Source organism: Oryzias latipes, chromosome 16 (assembly GCF_053564925.1).
Source record: "Oryzias latipes strain Hd-rR chromosome 16, Olatipes_Hd-rR_3.1".
In the NCBI taxonomy this organism is placed as follows: Eukaryota; Metazoa; Chordata; class Actinopteri; order Beloniformes; family Adrianichthyidae; genus Oryzias; species Oryzias latipes.
Genome location: NC_136252.1, coordinates 15839326 through 15858429, shown reverse-complemented (window position 1 = coordinate 15858429; position 19104 = coordinate 15839326). Strand labels below are relative to the sequence as shown.

The 19104-nt window shown below is 38.0% G+C and overlaps 1 protein-coding gene across 3 annotated transcripts in view; it reads left to right on the top strand.

Annotated features, from left to right (window-relative positions):
• triob (trio Rho guanine nucleotide exchange factor b) overlaps positions 1-19104 on the top strand; it is a 103581-nt gene that overhangs the window by 36385 nt on the left and 48092 nt on the right. For all 3 annotated transcript variants that reach the window (XR_013648325.1, XM_023964294.2, XM_023964295.2), the window contains exons 3-13: positions 1718-1792; positions 2656-2770; positions 5584-5776; positions 7778-7882; positions 8000-8470; positions 9043-9165; positions 13159-13350; positions 13974-14105; positions 14431-14661; positions 16166-16288; positions 16439-16630. Coding sequence is in view for 2 of the 3 variants with exons in the window: in XM_023964294.2 (XP_023820062.1) it covers positions 1718-1792; positions 2656-2770; positions 5584-5776; positions 7778-7882; positions 8000-8470; positions 9043-9165; positions 13159-13350; positions 13974-14105; positions 14431-14661; positions 16166-16288; positions 16439-16630 (1952 nt within the window). In the remaining variant the exon portion in view is untranslated. The remainder of the gene's footprint in view (positions 1-1717; positions 1793-2655; positions 2771-5583; positions 5777-7777; positions 7883-7999; positions 8471-9042; positions 9166-13158; positions 13351-13973; positions 14106-14430; positions 14662-16165; positions 16289-16438; positions 16631-19104) is intronic.

Here is a 19104-nt window from a genome sequence, read left to right as displayed (position 1 = left end):
AATGTGCTTTCATGTGGCTTTCTGTCAGCGTTTGATTTTTTTTCTGGTTAGTCCTGCATAAAATCCAGCTTTGTGAACTGTGTAGCTTTGTGGACAGACACTTCTGCCTCTGCGGTGAAGCAAAAGAAATTAATAAAAACGTCTCAAATATAATTAAAAAGGACTTTTTTTATTTAGTGTTTAGTTTTTATATAGCTTTAAACAAGTTTAATAATGAAGAAAATATAATTGCACAAAACATGAATAAATAATAATAATTTTAGATGATTTATATATATTTTTTTATAACCTAACATTCAACTTAAACTAGTTTTGAACACGTTTTTAAATCTTTTCCAAAAATTTCAAATTGTTGGCTAAACCTTTAATAGCGCATTGAATTCTATAGACTAAAGTACTTTTTTTTTGTCTTTTACAGTACATACTAATGTAATTTTACTCCATATTTTAATCTCTGAAATAAAATAGAAAAACGTGGTTAATCTACAAGGATGCTAAAGAAAAAAGGCCCTATTTTATAAACTACACAAATAAATAAGAGGTATTAAACTATTAAGCTCCTTCCAAAACAAGTAGCCTTTAGTTTGGTTTCTTTGTAATCACACCTGCAGCGCTGACACTCTGGATCTGAAACTTAGGCAACTGTAAGCAAGATTTACCGATAAAAATAGACCTCGGTAACCTGAATTGAACGTGTAGCCGGTGAAAAGAGGCTAAAAACAAGAGTCATGTGACGTCCCCTGAGCAGACTCAGACAGCAGCAAGAATTTACTGACTTTTTTTTTTTTGACACTTTGATTGCACACAGGTGCACATAATTGAACTAATTATGTGACATCTGAGAGTAATTGCAAGCACCAGACCTTAATTAAAGGGAAACAAGCAGAGAGAATATACAGTACATGCAGTAACTGCTTTTATCTTTGTCCTAAAGACGTTGCTTTTTCTTCTGATTCATTCTAAAATGTGGAGCTAGGTAATTTTTCTTTTTTTTTTTCCAGTTTTTTCAAATGTACAACACATAAAATACCCAGTGATGAGTGTGGTTGTGACATTGTTTGAATACTTGTTAGAACTTTCTATAAATGATTGACACATACTATCCTTTTTTTTTTTTTTTATAATAACAAATAAAGCTGTTTTAAGACGCCTGTGACAGAGTATTTGTGTTCGTTTGAGTTCGCTCCCATATTAAGCATGGAGTCATCTGTTGAAGTTTCAAGGATCCTATAGGTCGACTTTTACCCACAGCAGACAGAGCAAAACTCTGGTGGTAATCTACATGTCAGCATTATAACCTAATTTTCAACCATTTTCATATAATATTTAGTTGTTTATGTATAATACCTCTCTCGAGTTATAGTGGTTTTTCTCCAATTTAAAAAAAAAAACAAGGTGCGGTATTTTAATATTTCCACTGTGTTGTTTGTTTATTGAACTCTAACAATAATGGATGCGTGGGCAAACGAACTAATTATTATATTTTAGTGTCATTTTTGTTCATTTGTACCTACAGCATTGGCCTTTTAACACTTAAAAAGAAAGCCATTTTTAAAAGCATTATCATGTCTTCGTTTTGTGTTTGCAACTCTGGCTTTTCACTGCACTTGAACTCGATGACAGTGAAACAAAAAGGATAACAGAAATACATCTTGACAGATGATCTAAAAACAAGGTCACTTGTCTCCTGCTCACTGCTTCTGGGTGTGTGTTTCAGGGTTCCATCGCAACGAAGATTTGAAAGCCATTGATGTGCTTCCCATCCTAAAAGAGAAGGTCGCCTTTCTTTCAGGTCAGTAACAGCAAAAATCACTGATGTTTTACTGAAACTGTGGAAAATGAAGCCAGCATTTACCATACTTCGAGTGAGGACATTGATTGAGTTCACTATGAAGCTACGTACACATCATGAGCTCAATGCACGTTCAAGAACGAGAATGTTCACACGTGGTGAGCAGGGAGGGGCTTCTCCCTTTTTTTTCTTCCCACTTTTTACCAGCCCACGTCCACCACCCACAGTTGGTAGAGGCTTGGTGCGTGAATTAAAAGAGTCCATATGTCACTACCAATTCAGAGTCCCTGATTGGTCAAAGTTTGACCAAAAAGTTCATTAGACATGTCCGGTACAGTAGTGGAAAGCCACACATTTGTGTACGCATCTTGCAAAAATCATGCACGATTGCGTAAGATTTATGTAATAATTGTAAGCAAACTACGTGAAATGCACATAAACTGCGTCATCATCAACCGACCAAAACTTTTAAACAGCCCAAAACCGAATTCACGTTTATACCCGTTGGCTGAAACCCTCAACGGACATCTGCACACATCGATGAATGACAAACACAAGAGTAACTTATGAATTATGTATATCACGTACACTGTATGTATCACGAATAATCGAAATATCATCTGTGGAAAATGCTCAAAATGTACGTAGCGGCTGTGTGACACGGCCTTTAGAAGAGACATGAACAGCTAAAGTGTTTAGGAGTGATACCCATGCATGTAAAAAATCCCCTTACAACAACATCCTTTATATATTTTCCATGGGTTTCGGTTCCTCAAATGCAGATTTTTGTTTTTATTTGAATCAGATTAGACACTGAATTTTGCCAGTGGTAACATCATACACTATAACTTTCCATCCAAAAGGTGGCAGAGACAGACGTGGGGGTCCAATTCTCACTTTTCCAGCACGGAGCAACCATGACAGAATACGACCCGAGGACCTGCGTAGGCTTGTAGCATACTTGGCTACTATTCCAAGGTACATACACTGACATCTACAGACCAAAGAGAATTGATTTTTTCCCCCTGTCTCTCATTGAACATGCATGAACCATCAGGAGCAGGATGGGAATTAAATTTTTTTTTTTTTTTTTTAATGAAGCTCAGAACAAAATTCCTCTATTTAGAGTGTTTTTCCAACTTTCTAATTTTGTTGTGAGGTCTACATTGAAAGTGTCTAAATTCCTATTCAAAGCCAAGTAAAAAGAACCCTCCTGTGCATGATCTGGTGATGATTGATGGTTTTGTGAGCTTCATATGGTTGTAAATTTAAGTTTGATGGTTGAAATCAATATTCTGGTACAAAAGCAATCTCTCAAAACTCCTTGTTGAGGCTAAAACGCTCTTCATACCAATGTGCATTATGAAATGAACACAAAGGCCGTAAAACATGTGAAAAAAAACAATTTGAAAAGGCAAGCACAATTTTTTCATTTTCTTTGTACGTCTCCTCAACCTTTAAACTGGTCAAACACTGAGCTCCACTTTGTTAGTGTTGCGCTTACGATGGATAAGGGTTTTCAAGAACTTAACCTTTTTCCCATGATTTGAAACAGGCTGTCACGGCCTTTCTGTCAGACCAATAACAAACACAAGACACTGTTTTTCTTATTTTGCTTTTTTTAACTTTCCCACCTTGGATGGATTTAAAAAAACAAGAAGCAAAATCCAAGACCACAAGGAGCTCCTGTGATGGTTTTAGTTTGGATTTGGTGTTCGGCCCCCTGCTTTTCCTCTAGAAATACCTGAAATACGTTGCTCCGGGCTGTTCTGCTTGGAGTCAGTAGCGATTAGCTCGGAGGTCGGTATCAATTCTCATGTTTTGCTGCCTCCCGTATCACTGCTGCCCTTGCTAAAGCAGGGCAGGTGCTGTGATCCTTTCTTTTTCTCACAGCTGCGTTCAGATTTGTCTGGAAGTGAGAAGTTGTCCAGATCAGAAACAGGATGTTTCACTACTTTTCACTCAGAAATCTTTATGCACCAGACTTTAGACAAGGATACTCTCACCTGCAAAAACTTTTAAAACTCAGTGAGATATTAAGTTCTGAGCAAGATTGGATCCATTTATAATAATAACTTTGTTGTTCTAAGAAAATATTAAATAGCTAAAGCAAAGGATTGCAACACTTTGGAAAAACAAGGCAAATTTTCTTTTAAAGGTACAACTAACACATGAGAATAATTTTAAATAGGTTGCATCAGATTAATTCTTGTTCTGAATTTTATAATCTTTTGCATTTGTATGCATAGTTTCTTGGAAACGTTTTGCTGCATTAAAACCTGTCTTTCTGTTAACAGTTTGGCTTATGAAGCACATATTTTTGACCTGTAGAAAAAAATGAAATAGTAATGGAAACTTCTACAAAATATTGAACACTTCTACTTTGATTGACTGGTTGGTTTATTTTGAGCGATTTTTCATGCAAAAGAGAGTGAAAGAAGCAAACTTATATGCAAAAAATTATGTTTACTTAAAGTCCGGTTCTGATCATTTTTTGATCTGTTGTAAAAGTGTTTACAGTGGTCTTTTAATTAAGATGAATGCTGTTTTTGCCCAAAAAGAAAAACCAGTGTCATTTTCTAGGACATATTTTCTGCCGAGCAGCAGTAGTTAAAAGAAATTCACCTGTAAGTGGTGCGGAGTAAGCCTGTGGTGCGGAGTAAGCCTGTCCCCATTTCCTATCATCCATCTGTTTACACTCTCTCTCGCTAGTTTACAGCTCCATAAAACCCCAACTTACCATTACCGGTGCAACAAAAATGGCGAGCAATATTGGAGCTATCCAGCCAAACAGTTTTGAGCCAGATACTAGCTCAGACGAGGAAAACAAAGACATACATGGATCTATTTGTCTGCAAGCAAATGGATCAGAATGGAGGGGAGCAGGGAGCTTATATCATGCCGTTGTAGGTGCTATGTCACAACCTTTTAACCGCATTTTTTTGTCTGCTCTTGATTCACCTTGATTTAAAGAAATACTCAGAAATGCAGTTTTAAGCTTAATCTTCTCTATGTATGTCCTTTGTCGGGACAAAAATACCACAAGAACATGTCAGAAACGGCAAAAACAAAAGTTTCATTGCAGTGGGTTTTTAGGAATCCTGGACACAAAAACAAATACTTATGTTATAAATGAGAATTGGACCGTTTCAGGGCTTTTTTTTCTCCTTCTTTTTAATAAAATCCCTTGCATCATAAGCACTTAAACTTATCTAAGTTCAGTACCATTAAAATGAAAAGTGGAACTTTTTAGAAAAGACAATCAAGCTTCAAAGTTATCATCAAAGTTGACAAACCTCTTACCAGGCTGGTGATTTGAAAGTGTTTAAATGCCGGCTTGTTCTCCTTAACCTTGTTTTTAGATTTCCAGTCTAAATATTTCTACTGTGGTACTTCTCAGTTTCAGTCCCCCCTCTGCTCTTTCAGCTCAGACTCCCTCCCTTGCTCTCCTCTCCCTCCTCTCTGCGTTCTGTTTTTCTGCACCATTCGTCCGCCAATCTGTTTTCAGTAAGTGAGGTCAGAGCCGAGATAGAGCAGGAGAGCCTGTGTCCGTTTCCATCTCCTAGCTAGACGCGTTCAGATTAAAGCTTTAATACCGACCTTTTATGGACGTTGACGGCAGCACCTCTCCTGGTAAGTGGGGGCGATCAGCTTAACGCTTTCATGTGTTTGGGCTCTTCTTTTTCCTCTCTAAGTACCAATGGAGGAGAAGAGCCCTTATCTTTAAAGCTCTAGCAAATCTGTCTATAAATATTAGTGACACATCAGACTTTGCATGCTCTTCTTTGCAGTGAGGAGGTGGCCAGACATGGCTTCACCGTCATCGTGGACATGCGTGGTTCTAAATGGGACAGCATCAAACCGTTGCTGAAAATCCTACAGGAGTCTTTTCCCACCTGCATCCACGTTGCCCTCATCATCAAACCGGACAACTTCTGGCAAAAACAGAGAACCAACTTTGGCAGTTCTAAGTTTGAATTTGAAGTGAGTGTTTTCTCTATTTCAAAGACAGTCTTTTCATTTTGATTTTTTTTTAGGTTTATGGGTTTAAACTCACTTGTTGCAGTTTCTTGTTGTTATTTTTCACTACACAGATAGAAAAACCTTTTTTTGCCTGCTTTTGTCTGACAAAAACAGTGTTCAGTTTAACACGTATAGCTTTTAGCTATACTTTATTGGACCGTTGCTCTGTGACAGTGAGGACTCTGTCCCATGCGGGTTTGTGTAGCTGGTATATTTAGTACCGACCCAGTTACTATGGAGACGGATTATATAGGACATGGCAAAAAATGTACTTTATCTTAGCTCTGTTTTGTTTGGCTCAGATAAATGAGTCGTTCCAAAAGTTGTGTATCTATGTTGAGCACAGTGAAACCAAGGACCAAAGTCATACGTAGCTTGTGTGACTTTTGTGCTCAATCACATGTGATGTGCGTTCTTGGACGTGCTTTTAGCCTAAGGTGTTCACACGGGACAGTCACTACCTCATACATTACCGTGACCTACAGTTAAAAGATGCTGGATGCCAAATTTTGAATCCGTACAAGTCTCGTTAATCTTGATTCAGGCTGTTTCTTTCCCAGCATCCATATGTTACTACCAAATCCAAGTCCCTAATTTGTCAAAGTTTGACCTGGTTTGACTTTCAACGCGCGTTCTATGGTTGTGCTTTTGTACGTAGAGCCTGAAAACACTCATAGAAACTTGTGTATCTACACGTGAACCTAGGTTCGTGTCAGCCACGTGGGACAAATCCAAGAACCCGCTATATGTATTTTTTTTAGGAATGCACATCCAGCAAGTGGTGTTTGCACAGCGAACAAGCAGGAACTGGCAGGGAGGGTATTCTTTTTCCTTTATTGTTTTATTGGGTACTAGCGCTCGTCCGCCACCTACAATTGGTAGAGGCCTGGTGCGCAAAGTCAAAGTGGAGTCAAAGTGGAGCAAGTCTTGCAAATCTTTCTCCAGCCTTTTTCTTTACTATACGAATTTACTATGGTTGGCACTCCCGTGTTTTGAGGAGGACGCCACTCACACGTCACTACCAAATGCGAGTCCCTCATTGGTCAAAGCACAGCGTTGTCGCGATTTAGCTTCAAGAACTTCAACTGGTTGAACGTCTAGCACGCGGTCCATGAACACCCTATTTGTATGTAAAATCCTGTGTTTAACAACTTGCATAGCAATGCGTGAACGCAAGCTTTTTGAACGCCCCAGATTCAGGTTGACGCATGTTTACATTGACTTTTCATTGAAAATGGCAGCTTGAACTTGAGTCGACTCGGCCTGTGGGAACCTAGCTAGAGAATTTTGAATGCGGAAGCCTGAAATGCGCAAATACAAGCATTTACATAGACTTTTCCTTGGTGGTCCCTTGGACTTTGACGAAGATGAGGATGAGCTCAAATTTGACTAGCAAGCTTTTAATTGTTAATGTTAACATTCACAGCTAATGATTTACAAGAAAATTGTTACTACTTGCAGCATCTTTACTGTAAAAATGACGACTCTTTCCGGCTTCTTAACTAAACAAGAAATGTTATAATTTAGGCAGACTTTTTTTTTAAGTTTCAGATTTAAAAAATTGTTTTCAAATGAACATGAATTTTAACGCAGCTTTTCCTGTTTCTATTCAAAATAAAATATATCAGCTCATTTATTTTTTCGTTATTGTTATGTCTGCTGTCTCTATTTAGTTTGAAATGCTGTTTTACATTCCTTTTTCCTTTTTATTAATAATAACATGAATGTTGTTGAAGGGAAAGAGTTCTTGTTACAAGTACTATCCAACTAACTGAGCCATAGAGCTGCAAAACGCTTGGGTTCAATGTTTCGGTTCGACCATATTGTATGTTTTTTTAAGTTTAAATTAAGGAAATCAGCTATTTATTTTCAAATTCCTTATTTCCTTTTTTAAGCACCTTTTGGTTTCTTGTATTACCTTCGTAATATAGGTGTTTTAACCTGTGTTGGTTTTTTTCCTAGACGGTGATGGTCTCATTAGAGGGCTTAACCAAAATAGTGGACCCATCGCAGCTGACAGCTGACTTTGAGGGCAGCTTAGAGTACAACCATGACGACTGGATCGAGGTTTTAATGCTCAGTATTTCATACTTGGCTTTGAAATAATTGCATCTTATTAAATCTTTTTCACAAGACTTCATTTGCTCCAGTGGAATCTCCAATTACTCATATCTGTCCGTCCAGGTGCGGCTATCATTCGAGACATTTGCCAGTGATGCAGCGAGGGCTTTGTCACGCCTCGAGGAGCTCCAGGAGGTCCTGTCCCAGCGTGATCTCCCGCGGGACCTGGAAGGAGCCCGCCGCCTCATGGAAGAGCACGCTGCGCTGAAGAAAAGGGCCACAAAGGCGTCCATAGAGGAGCTTGACACGCAGGGCCGACGGCTGCTCCAAAGACTGCAGTCTCATTCTGCAGGGGGTGGAAACAGCAGTGAAAGCGGATACGGCAACCGCGGCGTGGGGGCCAGTGGAGATTCCAACGACCATCACCACGGGCTCCAGGGTTACAGCGACGCACACAGTCTAGTGGCTAAAGTTACGGCTTTGTTGGATAAGCTGCATGGGACGCGGCAGAACTTGCAGCAGCTGTGGCACATGAGGAAGCTAAAACTCGACCAGTGTTTCCAGCTGCGGCTGTTTGAGCAAGATGCTGAGAAGGCCAGTTAACTCCCCGTTTTTTCCATGTTTCATGTGCTCCTTGTGCTGCCGACTTCATAAAGACTTAATAAATCTGGATAATAAGATCCCGACTGACTCTTAAGCCAGGGCAAATAGGTTTTTAAGTTGCTATGCAGATTTTGCATTTGATTCCTCCACAAGTCAAACATCACTATTAAGTTTAAAAACATCTATTCATCTATGGACCTCTATGCACATAAAATAAGGCTTTGAAAATGGTAGGAAAACCAAATAAAATAGTGCAAATTAATGGTTGCTAGCTAATTGAATTATGAATGTTTTCACATTTTGTTATTTTACTTTTATTTGAAATTCTATTTTAAAAGGGGATATTAACACTGGTTCTTCACTAAATCTAAGTGTCACACTGAATTGTTGATTTTCCTTCATAAATCTGTATTTTCATGAGAATTTAAAGGTTTATCATCATTGCTGGTACAAATGTCAACCTTATTCTCCAATTTTCACAAGCACACAAACAGAAAAGTCGCCTCGCATTAGAAATGTCTACGACAAAACCTAACGGCATTCTATCTTTCCTCTACCTGCAGATGTTCGACTGGATTATGCACAACAAGGGGCTTTTTCTTACCAGCTACACTGAGATTGGGGGGAACCACCAGCATGCTGTTGAGCTGCAGACACAGCACAATCATTTTGCTATGAACTGCATGGTAAGGCACTGTTTTTTTTTTTTTTTTTGGGAGGAACATTGACCGGAAAACTCAGACCCACACTCAGAAATCAACAATGCTGTCATTAACCACCCCCATATTTACCATTCAGAGGAAGAGGAAACAGGTTTTCATCATTTGTGCAACCATTACAGGAATTTTTACCTTCTCTTTTTCCAATCCTATACTTTCTTTCATTCGTTGTCGTTTTACTTTTTACATGGGATTCTAGCGTCTCTGTTTCTCCCACTGCTAAGTGCAGCTGCTCTCTTGTTTCTCAAACTGTCTTTCCTGCTGATGAATCTTATGTGACAACTTTCTTGACACCTGATAAAGGTAGCAAGGAGACGGAGTGTTACAACGCCCTAGAAAAAAGAACCCAGGCGCAGATAGGATAATAAAAGTGTCAGATTAAATAAACCAGTCACATTTTTTACATGCACAAAGAGGACCTGGTTGCAAACATCATCGACCGGAACCGGTAGTCCCCCCATATCGCTCAAATTTTTTTCAACTGGCAACCTAAAAGTTACAGTTTTTCCAATTTAGTAATTAAATATTTTTTTTTTTTTTTTTTTTACAATTCTGAACATTATTCTTAATGTTAATTTTTAAAATGATTATCGTTTTTGCCCCATTTTAAGCTTATCTTGCTGATATAAACTTAATTTGTCCTGGCGACCACAACAGTTACCATTTAGTCACATTTTTACGCTTTTATGATAGTTGTAACAATTTTAAAAACTTTTTTAAATGTTTGTTTTGAAAGGGTTTATTTCAATGATATGCATTTTTTGTTATGATTCGCACATCTTGTACGTTTTTTGTATAGTGAATGTAATTCATAAAAATGTAAAAACATTCATCGATTCAAGGAGCAACAATATGGTCAACTTCTGTTACAAACCTACAAAATAAGGCACGTGGAAATTTAAAAAAGGGAGACAATATGACCCACTTATGGTTTGATCATTTCTTAAACTTTTGTAGAAAGGCCACATTGCAAAGACTGCCTTATGCTTAACTCCTGATTAATAAATTAAATATTCAAACAGGAAAACCTCTGCTTTCGCCTGAAGTTATGTAATTTCGGCTTTCGGTTTGGGGTTTGGGGACCGGCACAGGGAGACCCAGACTAGTCCCCCTTATAGCTACATAGTTAGGCAGTAGCATGAAAGGGCTTGCCATTATGTGTAATTCTGTAAAGGTCTTTTTTTTTCCTCTCGTGTTTTTTATTGCTACTTTGAAAGTGCTGTTCTCACAATATGCCGCATTTTAGGTTGAACTTTATGCAAATGAAGCCTTTTAAACCCAGTTATCCACTAGGGAAGCTTTGCCATGTGGTTTTGTTTGTTTTGTATGTTAAACATTAGTCCTGCCTCCCAAACAGCCTGCTTAAAAACAGAGGAACCCAATTATAACTGTGTCAGAAATGATTTTTGTTGCCTTTTTAATCTTAAAGTTAGCATCTCTTTTTTTCCCTGCCACATAAAAATAAGAAAAGAAAAATCACACTCGTGTTTTTAGCTCACAACTATGAACTCTTTGTTTTATAAAGGGCAGGAATAAGGTAACATTTTCTTTTGCAATTGATAAAAGATTAAATCAAGTCTTAGTAATGGAATGCAAGTACAAATATGTAAGTCTCATAAGCTAGACTCTTTATATATACCAGCAGTACAAACTGCTGAGGAAGCATTTCAAAATAAAACAGCTAAATAAATTCAATCTCGTGATTATTTGGAGAAATAAATGTGCATTAAACAACTCAGGTTAACTCTGAGCGCCCATCCAGCCATTCTTCTACAGGATGTTGTGTTTCCTCTTCCTGTTGCCTGCACAGCTGAATGGAAGAAAAAAACATGTTGCCAGTGGTAGTTCAAATGTATGTTCTGGGATTACATTAGCCCTTATTTTGAAGTCTACTTTCATTGAATAGTGTATAATATCTGACATAAACTATAGAAAAGGTAGCAGCAATGCTATGGTTATCAGTTTATAAATTATGGCACGATTTGAGTTAGAGAAAATGAATGTTTTTTTCTTAGTAGTGTGTAAGAACAAAAAACTGGCAAGTGCTAAACTTACTACATACCCTTGGTATTGGTATGTATGCTATTATGCATATGTAAGTTTTTTTCACCCATAATTCAAAGTTTTCCTTATTGACATTCAACGGGCAATTGGAAAAAGCCTTTTGCAATCGACTTTTAAATTATAAATTGAATTATCAATTGAGAATAGCACATTACTTTGAGTTATGGGTGAGAAGAACTTACATATGGAAACCTCATTGTACCCAGCCTAACACAGACAATTTAATCTTATTGCCACGCCCCCCCATAGGAAAAGCTTTGGAAATGCAGTTTGTTTCCAAAGCACTTTTTTTCATCACACATTTTAAAGGGGTTTCTGATGACAAAATGTGTTCAATTTGGACTAAAAGATGGGTTTTGTACTTCTCTTTTTTTATTAGCAAAAACTAATAAATCACCTTCTAAAAGCTCCTACAAAATAATTGGGACCTATTTTTATTGATGTTGATGTAACTAGTTTAGATTAAGATATTTAAGATATTTTTTTTTTTTACTTTTCCATGTTAACATTTTTTAAATAACTATTAGCGCTGACGTTAAGTAAAGTTAAATAGCTGTCATATGCAAAAATTTATTTTATTGCCACCTCTTTTATTAAATTCTTTGATCCTCATATAGTTTTTATAGTCTCATTGATGCCGGGTGTATCTATTTCACAAATCTTTATTAACCAACATATATAATAAACATTATTTACTGGTTCTGAGTTCACCAACAGGCTTCTAGCTGAGTTACCTCAAAGACTTCAGATTGACTTAGTTTCATGTATTATACTGTTTTTACAGGAGCTTCCTAGCAAGCATAATATTTCATAAAAATATAGTTTTATTATTATTCGGTATAGAAAACGAGACTTTCAGTCCAAGTCTAACCTAAAGCTGCTCTAGTGTGCACCTTCCCACTTTATCTATTTCTGTCTGTTCCTCTGCTGCTCAGTGGCTGTGTCTCATGCCAGCATCCGAGCGTCAGAACATTTTTCTCCTTGCCCAGCCCGTCTTTTCCCATGCTCAACATGCATCAGTTCAGGATTAAGAATTTGCCCCTACTGTTACTGAGTTGCCCTGTAACCTTTTCTTTTCCAAATCAGTCTCCATATGCTTCAAACAAGTGTCTCGGAAGTCCCAATAGTTGCTTTCACCTAAAATCTTCTGCATCAGAGCTGCTTTTTGTGTTGCCTTTGTGTAACCTATAATGGGATTACAGTGGGATACTGTGCACTTTAAATGTAGTGGTTTGCCTGCTGCTGGGAGACCAATTGTGGGCCTTCATTGTCTCTTATAAGCCAGACACCCAGACCTAAACCCCGTCTTTGATATCATTTTTCACACTCAAAAAATTGCACTCAGAGTAATGATACATTAAAAAAAAGAACAATTTAATATATGTAGTTATGAAAAACAATCCCTGGAATTATTGTTTAAGCTTGGTTTTAAGTGCTATATTCACATTGTTGTAATGAACATACACAAACTGAGAGTCATAATGGGCTTCAGCAGCAGAATAACAACAGCACATTGATGCAGTTAATTAATATTTGCCTATCTGCACAAAACAGATTGAATTTATTTAATAACTTGCTTAAAAGCAGATTGTTCTCTTTTTAAAGAATTATATATGAATATAGGGGGTAAATGTGCATGAAGTTTAATTATGTTTTTTTAACTTGACATTCTGCATTTTTGTTGCAGTTGTAGCATCACAATTTAACCCCTTAAATTGATTGTCAGATTTTAGGATGAGCAGATAAATTTGCAACTAGAATGTAACAATATGAGCTCATTTTGATCAAAGTCATGGTGTCTTAATGCATAAATAAAGAAAAAAAAAGTTTATTTTGGCAAAATCAATTGTCTCTGATTTTTTCTTTTTGGTCTCTTGTCTCTTTTTTCATGCACAGAATGTCTATGTGAACATCAACCGAATCATGTCGGTGGGAAACCGACTCCTGGAGTCTGGTCACTACGCCTCCCAGCAGATCCAGCAGATCTCCGGCCAGCTGGAGCAGGAATGGAAAGCCTTTGCTGCAGCCCTGGATGAACGCAGCACACTGCTGGAGATGTCTGCCAGCTTCCATCAGAAGGCAGATCAGGTGCAAGCATGCCTTCTACTACACATGTCAGCATGCTAAAGACACAAATTATATCTATGTGTCTGCAAAAACATCCACATAACAAGATGTACTGTAGTTTTATATCCTGCTCATGCATGAACATACTGTTCAAAATAAGCAGGCTGGGAGGTTTAGTAGTTTATTAAGCCTAAGGTTGTGCAAAAACAAAACAGAAAAAGTAATATATCTCCACAATTTTCCTCAGTCATTTTTCAAAAAAATATGCATATTAATGTGTAGAATGAAATGAGAATGCAATCTACAAACAGCAGAAACGATTCAGAAGACCTACACATCTCAATTTTTAGCTTTTATTCTTAAAACATTTTGGTGAAAAACTTTACATTCCATATCTAAGAATAAATACCAAATGATCAAGTATCTTTACATAAAAAAGAAGAATTTTGTATGAGGTTTGCATATCAAAGCTATTATAAAGGCAGGCTTGTTTTCTTTGAACTGAGGAGTTTTTTTTAAAAAGATCTTAGTCTGTTTAAAGCTGTGAATATAGAAAACAGGACGAGGTTCCAAATCTTATGCTCCACCTGCGATGTTGCATATTTAATCTGAGACAGGTTTGTGTATTTGTTGTGCTGTTTCAGTACATGAGTAAAGTGGAGCCATGGTGCAAGGCATGTGGAGAGGGAGAGCTGCCCACCGAACTCCAGGACCTGGAGGATACAATCCACCATCACCAGGGACTCTACGAGCACATCACCACGGCATACTCAGAGGTCCTTACACACACAGAAGGATGAACACAAACACACAAACAGACCTGAGCAAAACATAGAAGTGAATGGGAATTTTGATTTCTACTAAGAAGTCAGACTAATAGACCTTTGGACGCATTCTAACCTATTCAATTATCTATTGCTAATCTTCAGCTTTTTTTGCCCTATTTAAATATGTTACGTAATACTGAAGAAAGAAGGCAAACACTTCTTTGTCTTTTATTTCACAGTAAATCATTTTGCGACATTTTCTTCTTGCATGTAATATAACTTTGTCTTCGCCGACCTTTTGCACCATCTGACACAAAGCGTGAACTCCTAACAGGTAAGCCAGGAAGGCAAATCTTTACTGGACAAGCTGCAGCGACCGTTGACCCCAGGAAGTGCCGATTCGTTGATGTCCTCGGCCAACTACTCCAAGGCTGTGCACCACGTCCTGGATATCATCCACGAGGTTTTGCACCATCAGAGACAACTGGAAAACATATGGCAGCATCGCAAAGTCCGACTTCATCAGCGGCTGCAGCTTTGTGTGTTCCAGCAGGACGTGCAGCAGGTATGGTGGCTCATGCACGCAGTTTTACACGGAGACTTTAGCATGGGTTTAGTATGCACTCAGGTCAAAAACAGGTTAAAACCGTGACAGAAAATTGTCATCATGCATGTTGCCATGTGAATTAACTACTTCCAATCAGGACTTTAATATGTAACAAAAATAAAAATACCAGTCAGTTTAAAGTTCCACTCCGATCATCTTTTGATCTATTTGCAAAGCGCTTTTTAGGACAGTTTCTACAGAGCGGCAGTAGTTCACTAGAAATTCACCTCTGAGTTGTGGGCGGGATTGTTGAAGCGGAGTAAACCCGCTCCACTTGATGTCATCTATCTGTGTTCCCGCTAGCTTACAGCCCCAACCTAACATTACTGGTGAGCAGTATCCAGCCGTACAGTTTGAAGCCAGATGTCAGCTTAGCCGCTGAAAACCAAGACGTACACGGATCCATTTGTCTGCAATGGAGTGTAGCTTGTAGCCCGCCAGCGTATTTTCAACGTCACATATAAGCTCTTTTTCAAACAGCTAATTTTTTCATCTACTACCTATTTACAACAATTTGAATAAAGAAATACTCAGAAATGCAATTTTATACCTAGCCTTCCTAAAATATATCCCCCATCATCAGAAAAAGGCCACAAGAACATTTTAAAAACACCCAAAAACTCAATTTTTGTAAAAGGAGATCATTAAGTCACCTAGATTTTAATAACTGGCCAACAACGTACAGTTTTTGTAGTGAGAGGCACGTTTTACATGTCATTTGCAATAAAACAGCCATGTCATTTTTGACATGATATAATCACCTCCTTTATAAAATCCTTTTATTCGGCTTTTTCTTTTTTGTGTATTTATTTTGTGTAGAAGTCTCTCTCTGCATGTTGGGTCTGAATGGCAGACTTGCCGACCTGTACCAGAAATTCTATTAATGTAGTCATCTTTCCTTCTCTCCTCCCTTTGGACATTAGTTCCTCCCGTCTTCCACTTCCCTGGCTTTTGTGTCTGTCTCTGTCTTTCCTCACTTCCCTCCGCACTTTCATCACCCTTTTCTCTTGGTAGTGGTTTCCATGGCGATGCAATTTACTGCCACATAAAGTGTCGAGGGCTTTGTGCAGGGGTTGGTATGTGTTAGTCCCATCAAAATATTCTCTCCGAGACCTTGAAAATCCCTTTTATTACCCCCCTTCTCCTGCTCCTACTCCTCCTCCCACCCACCTATAGAAAATCAAGTGTTTCCATCTGTTTGACTGAGGGAGTTAAATGCAGAGGATTACACTTTATCAGATTCATAAAGCAAGTGCGTACACTTTGTATCACTTTAAATTTCCATTTAATAGTAAGAAAAAAAGGAATTTAGCTGAACATTAATTTGGTGTTCAAATGTCTTTAAACGAGCATTCAATCAATTAGGCCCTCTAGTGTTTGAAGAGGTGTACTACACTTTTGCTGGCTGAAGGTTATTTTCAGTTTGTCATGCTTGGTTTTTCTTTTTCTTTTGTGCTTTAAGGTTTTGGATTGGATCGAAAATCATGGCGAGGCTTTCCTAAGTAAGCACACCGGCGTGGGGAAATCTCTGCACAGAGCCAGGGCTCTGCAGAAACGACACGAGGACTTTGAAGAAGTTGCCCAGGTTGGTTTGAAATGTCCTGTATTCTGCAGGTAACACATCTGAACCAGCGATCTCTGATCACCAATTCAAGTGAGATTAGTCTCACACCACACACAAGTGCTGTTCGATGCTGTACTCTGCCTTGACATTTGCTTAACATTAATATTTCAGAACACCTACACTAATGCTGACAAGTTGCTGGAGGCAGCAGAGCAGCTGGCCCAAACTGGAGAGTGTGACCCAGAGGAAATATACCAGGCCGCCCACCAGCTAGAAGACCGCATCCAAGATTTTGTGCGGCGTGTGGAGCAGCGTAAAGTCTTGCTGGACATGTCTGTTGCATTTCACACGCATGTCAAAGAGGTAAGTAGTGTTGTTGTATTGTGAGGTGATACTTTATCTGAGGGATCTTCAGACCAAACAACGACAAAAGACTTTATAATTCTACTACTTACATACAAACTTTATTAATGTATGTAAAATGTGAAGGCTGTGGAAGAAACACCCTGTGGCAAAATTCGCAAGATTTGCACCACTTCAACATTTCACACCAAACCTCTTCCACCTGTTGTTGGTGGACAAGGCGCTGGTAAATAGTAGAAAAAGAAAAAAAAAAAAGAAGATCCCCTCCCTACTTGTCCAGTGTGAGAACCTAGGGCTAAGTGTGCGTTCAAGAATGCGCGTTTAGTGCGTTCTTGAACCCGTGTCACACGCCCGTCGTGAACGTAGCATTAACTTTTCTGAAAAGGCACAGTAAAAAAAATTTAGTCCGTTTGCAGCACTTAAAGTATGTGTGTTTCAAGTAAAGTTGTTATGTAAACTACTTTACAGACATGCCGGTTAGACCTGCTTTTCATGCACCAATTCATTAAAGAGTTAGAAAGGACTGCAAAACCGGAATCTCAAGAAAGTGAAAAGACCCCTGTTTCAAGCAAAACTGACTTTTTTTTTTCCCCCGGCAAGAAGAAATGAAGAATAAATTTCAACAGCAAAATAATTTTATTAGTTTAGGAAACATGCATTAGTGAATAAAATCTTTTCCTTAAAATAAGAATTCTTTGTAAGAGCACTTTTCTTACCGCACTGACAGATTGTTGTGCTTCTTTAAAGAAAACCTTCCAATGGGGTGGGAATTTATGACTCATTTCTAAGGGGTCTGATTTTGCAGTATACAGTAACTATTATTTTCTTGGCCAGTTAGTCCTACAAAATAATATTGCATTTGAATTTTTCTAAGTCTTACTGCATTAAAACCATAACTAAACAAATACAAATGTGTACAATCATATACTTGTCATGTTTTTCCTCCTAATTTCATGTAACTGATTGTACATTTTGATCAAAATAAAACTGTTGTGTTGTTATTTGTTAGAAAACCAAATGTATTTTAATACAAATAGTTACGATATTCATTAAATCTCTTGGAACATGTATTAAACCAGTGTTTAATACAGTGTTTTTGAGCCTCGGCACACTTTAACCTGACAAAAATCCCGCGGCACACCAGCATCAAAAAAGGAGAAATTCATAGTCTGTATTGATCTACAGCCCCTGCACTATCTCACATGAATTGTTGTGATAATTGTGGCAGAAAAAGCTGGAAGTTGTAGCTGTTTTTTCTAAAAGATGTAATAAAAGTTAAGTTAGAAGATTTAAAAACTGTTTGATGTGTCTTCGTTGTGGTTTCAAGACATTTAACAACGAATACTCATTGTGCGCTGAGACGCTGTTACTTTAACCCAATGCATCATGGGAAATGTAGTGCAAACAGCTGCGGAATGCAGACAGAGTCGTGTCTCTGACCTTCATGGTTTTGTTCACTTTTTCCACGGTCTGACTCTGGGTTTTGTGGAAAGCTACACCGCTAAAGACGAGCTTTAGCTGGTATTTATTTTAGAACTGAGAGACTTTATGAGCTAAATCAGAACAAGGAAGTGAAGACTTTAATCATTTCTGATTGGTCAGACTGATGACGTGTGATTAAGCCTCCAAGAATGATTGGTGGAGACATCAGCTTAAGATACGGCTAAATTGCGATACCGTCATTCTTATCAAATTGTCTTCAATAGAATCAAATAAACACAAAGAAAAAGTCTTTTACGATCTTTGATATTCCAAAATACTCTGTGTTTTATCAGGGCCTGTTTGGATGAACAAAGAGCTGAAATCCTGGGAAATGTTTTTAAATCCTTCTGTAAAGCTTCAAACATATGAAAGTCATACATTTCCCATTCTTCAAGGTTAAAATATAACATTTCAGCCTGATTAACAAGAGTTTTGCATGTGCTGTCTGTTAGCTTCGTGTGCACAGACTCTCAGTGATATTCCAAACACTGCTCATCTACTGTCCATCAAGACGAATCTCCTTTATCCCATCTGTCTAAAAGTAGCTGCAGTGCATGATTTAGATGATTTGTCTTTTGGTTGATATAAACCAGAGCAAAGGTAAAGATTGATCAAAGTATTTCTTTTTTGTATTGCAATCATAACCACAAGGAATACTTTTTTTTGTTTGTTTTTTTCTGACTTACTGTGGGGACAGAACAAAAGCAACCCTGATACAAGCAGAAAAACGCTGACTAGAGTCTCTTGCTGTCGCGATGATGTGCTGGGGCTTAAATGCCATGAGCCAGTTAACCCAGATGGTTAATCCAGAGCTACCCTGGCGTAGCTCTTGAGGTCTACCATCTTGCTTGCTGCCCACTTGATACTAATTACCTGAATCCTCTAATGGAGCTCATCAAAAGTTGGTAAAAAAAAGAAAAGATGGTAGATTTTGAGGACCACATTTACACATCTACAGTAAAATGTAGCAAAGATGATCATTTATACCAGCC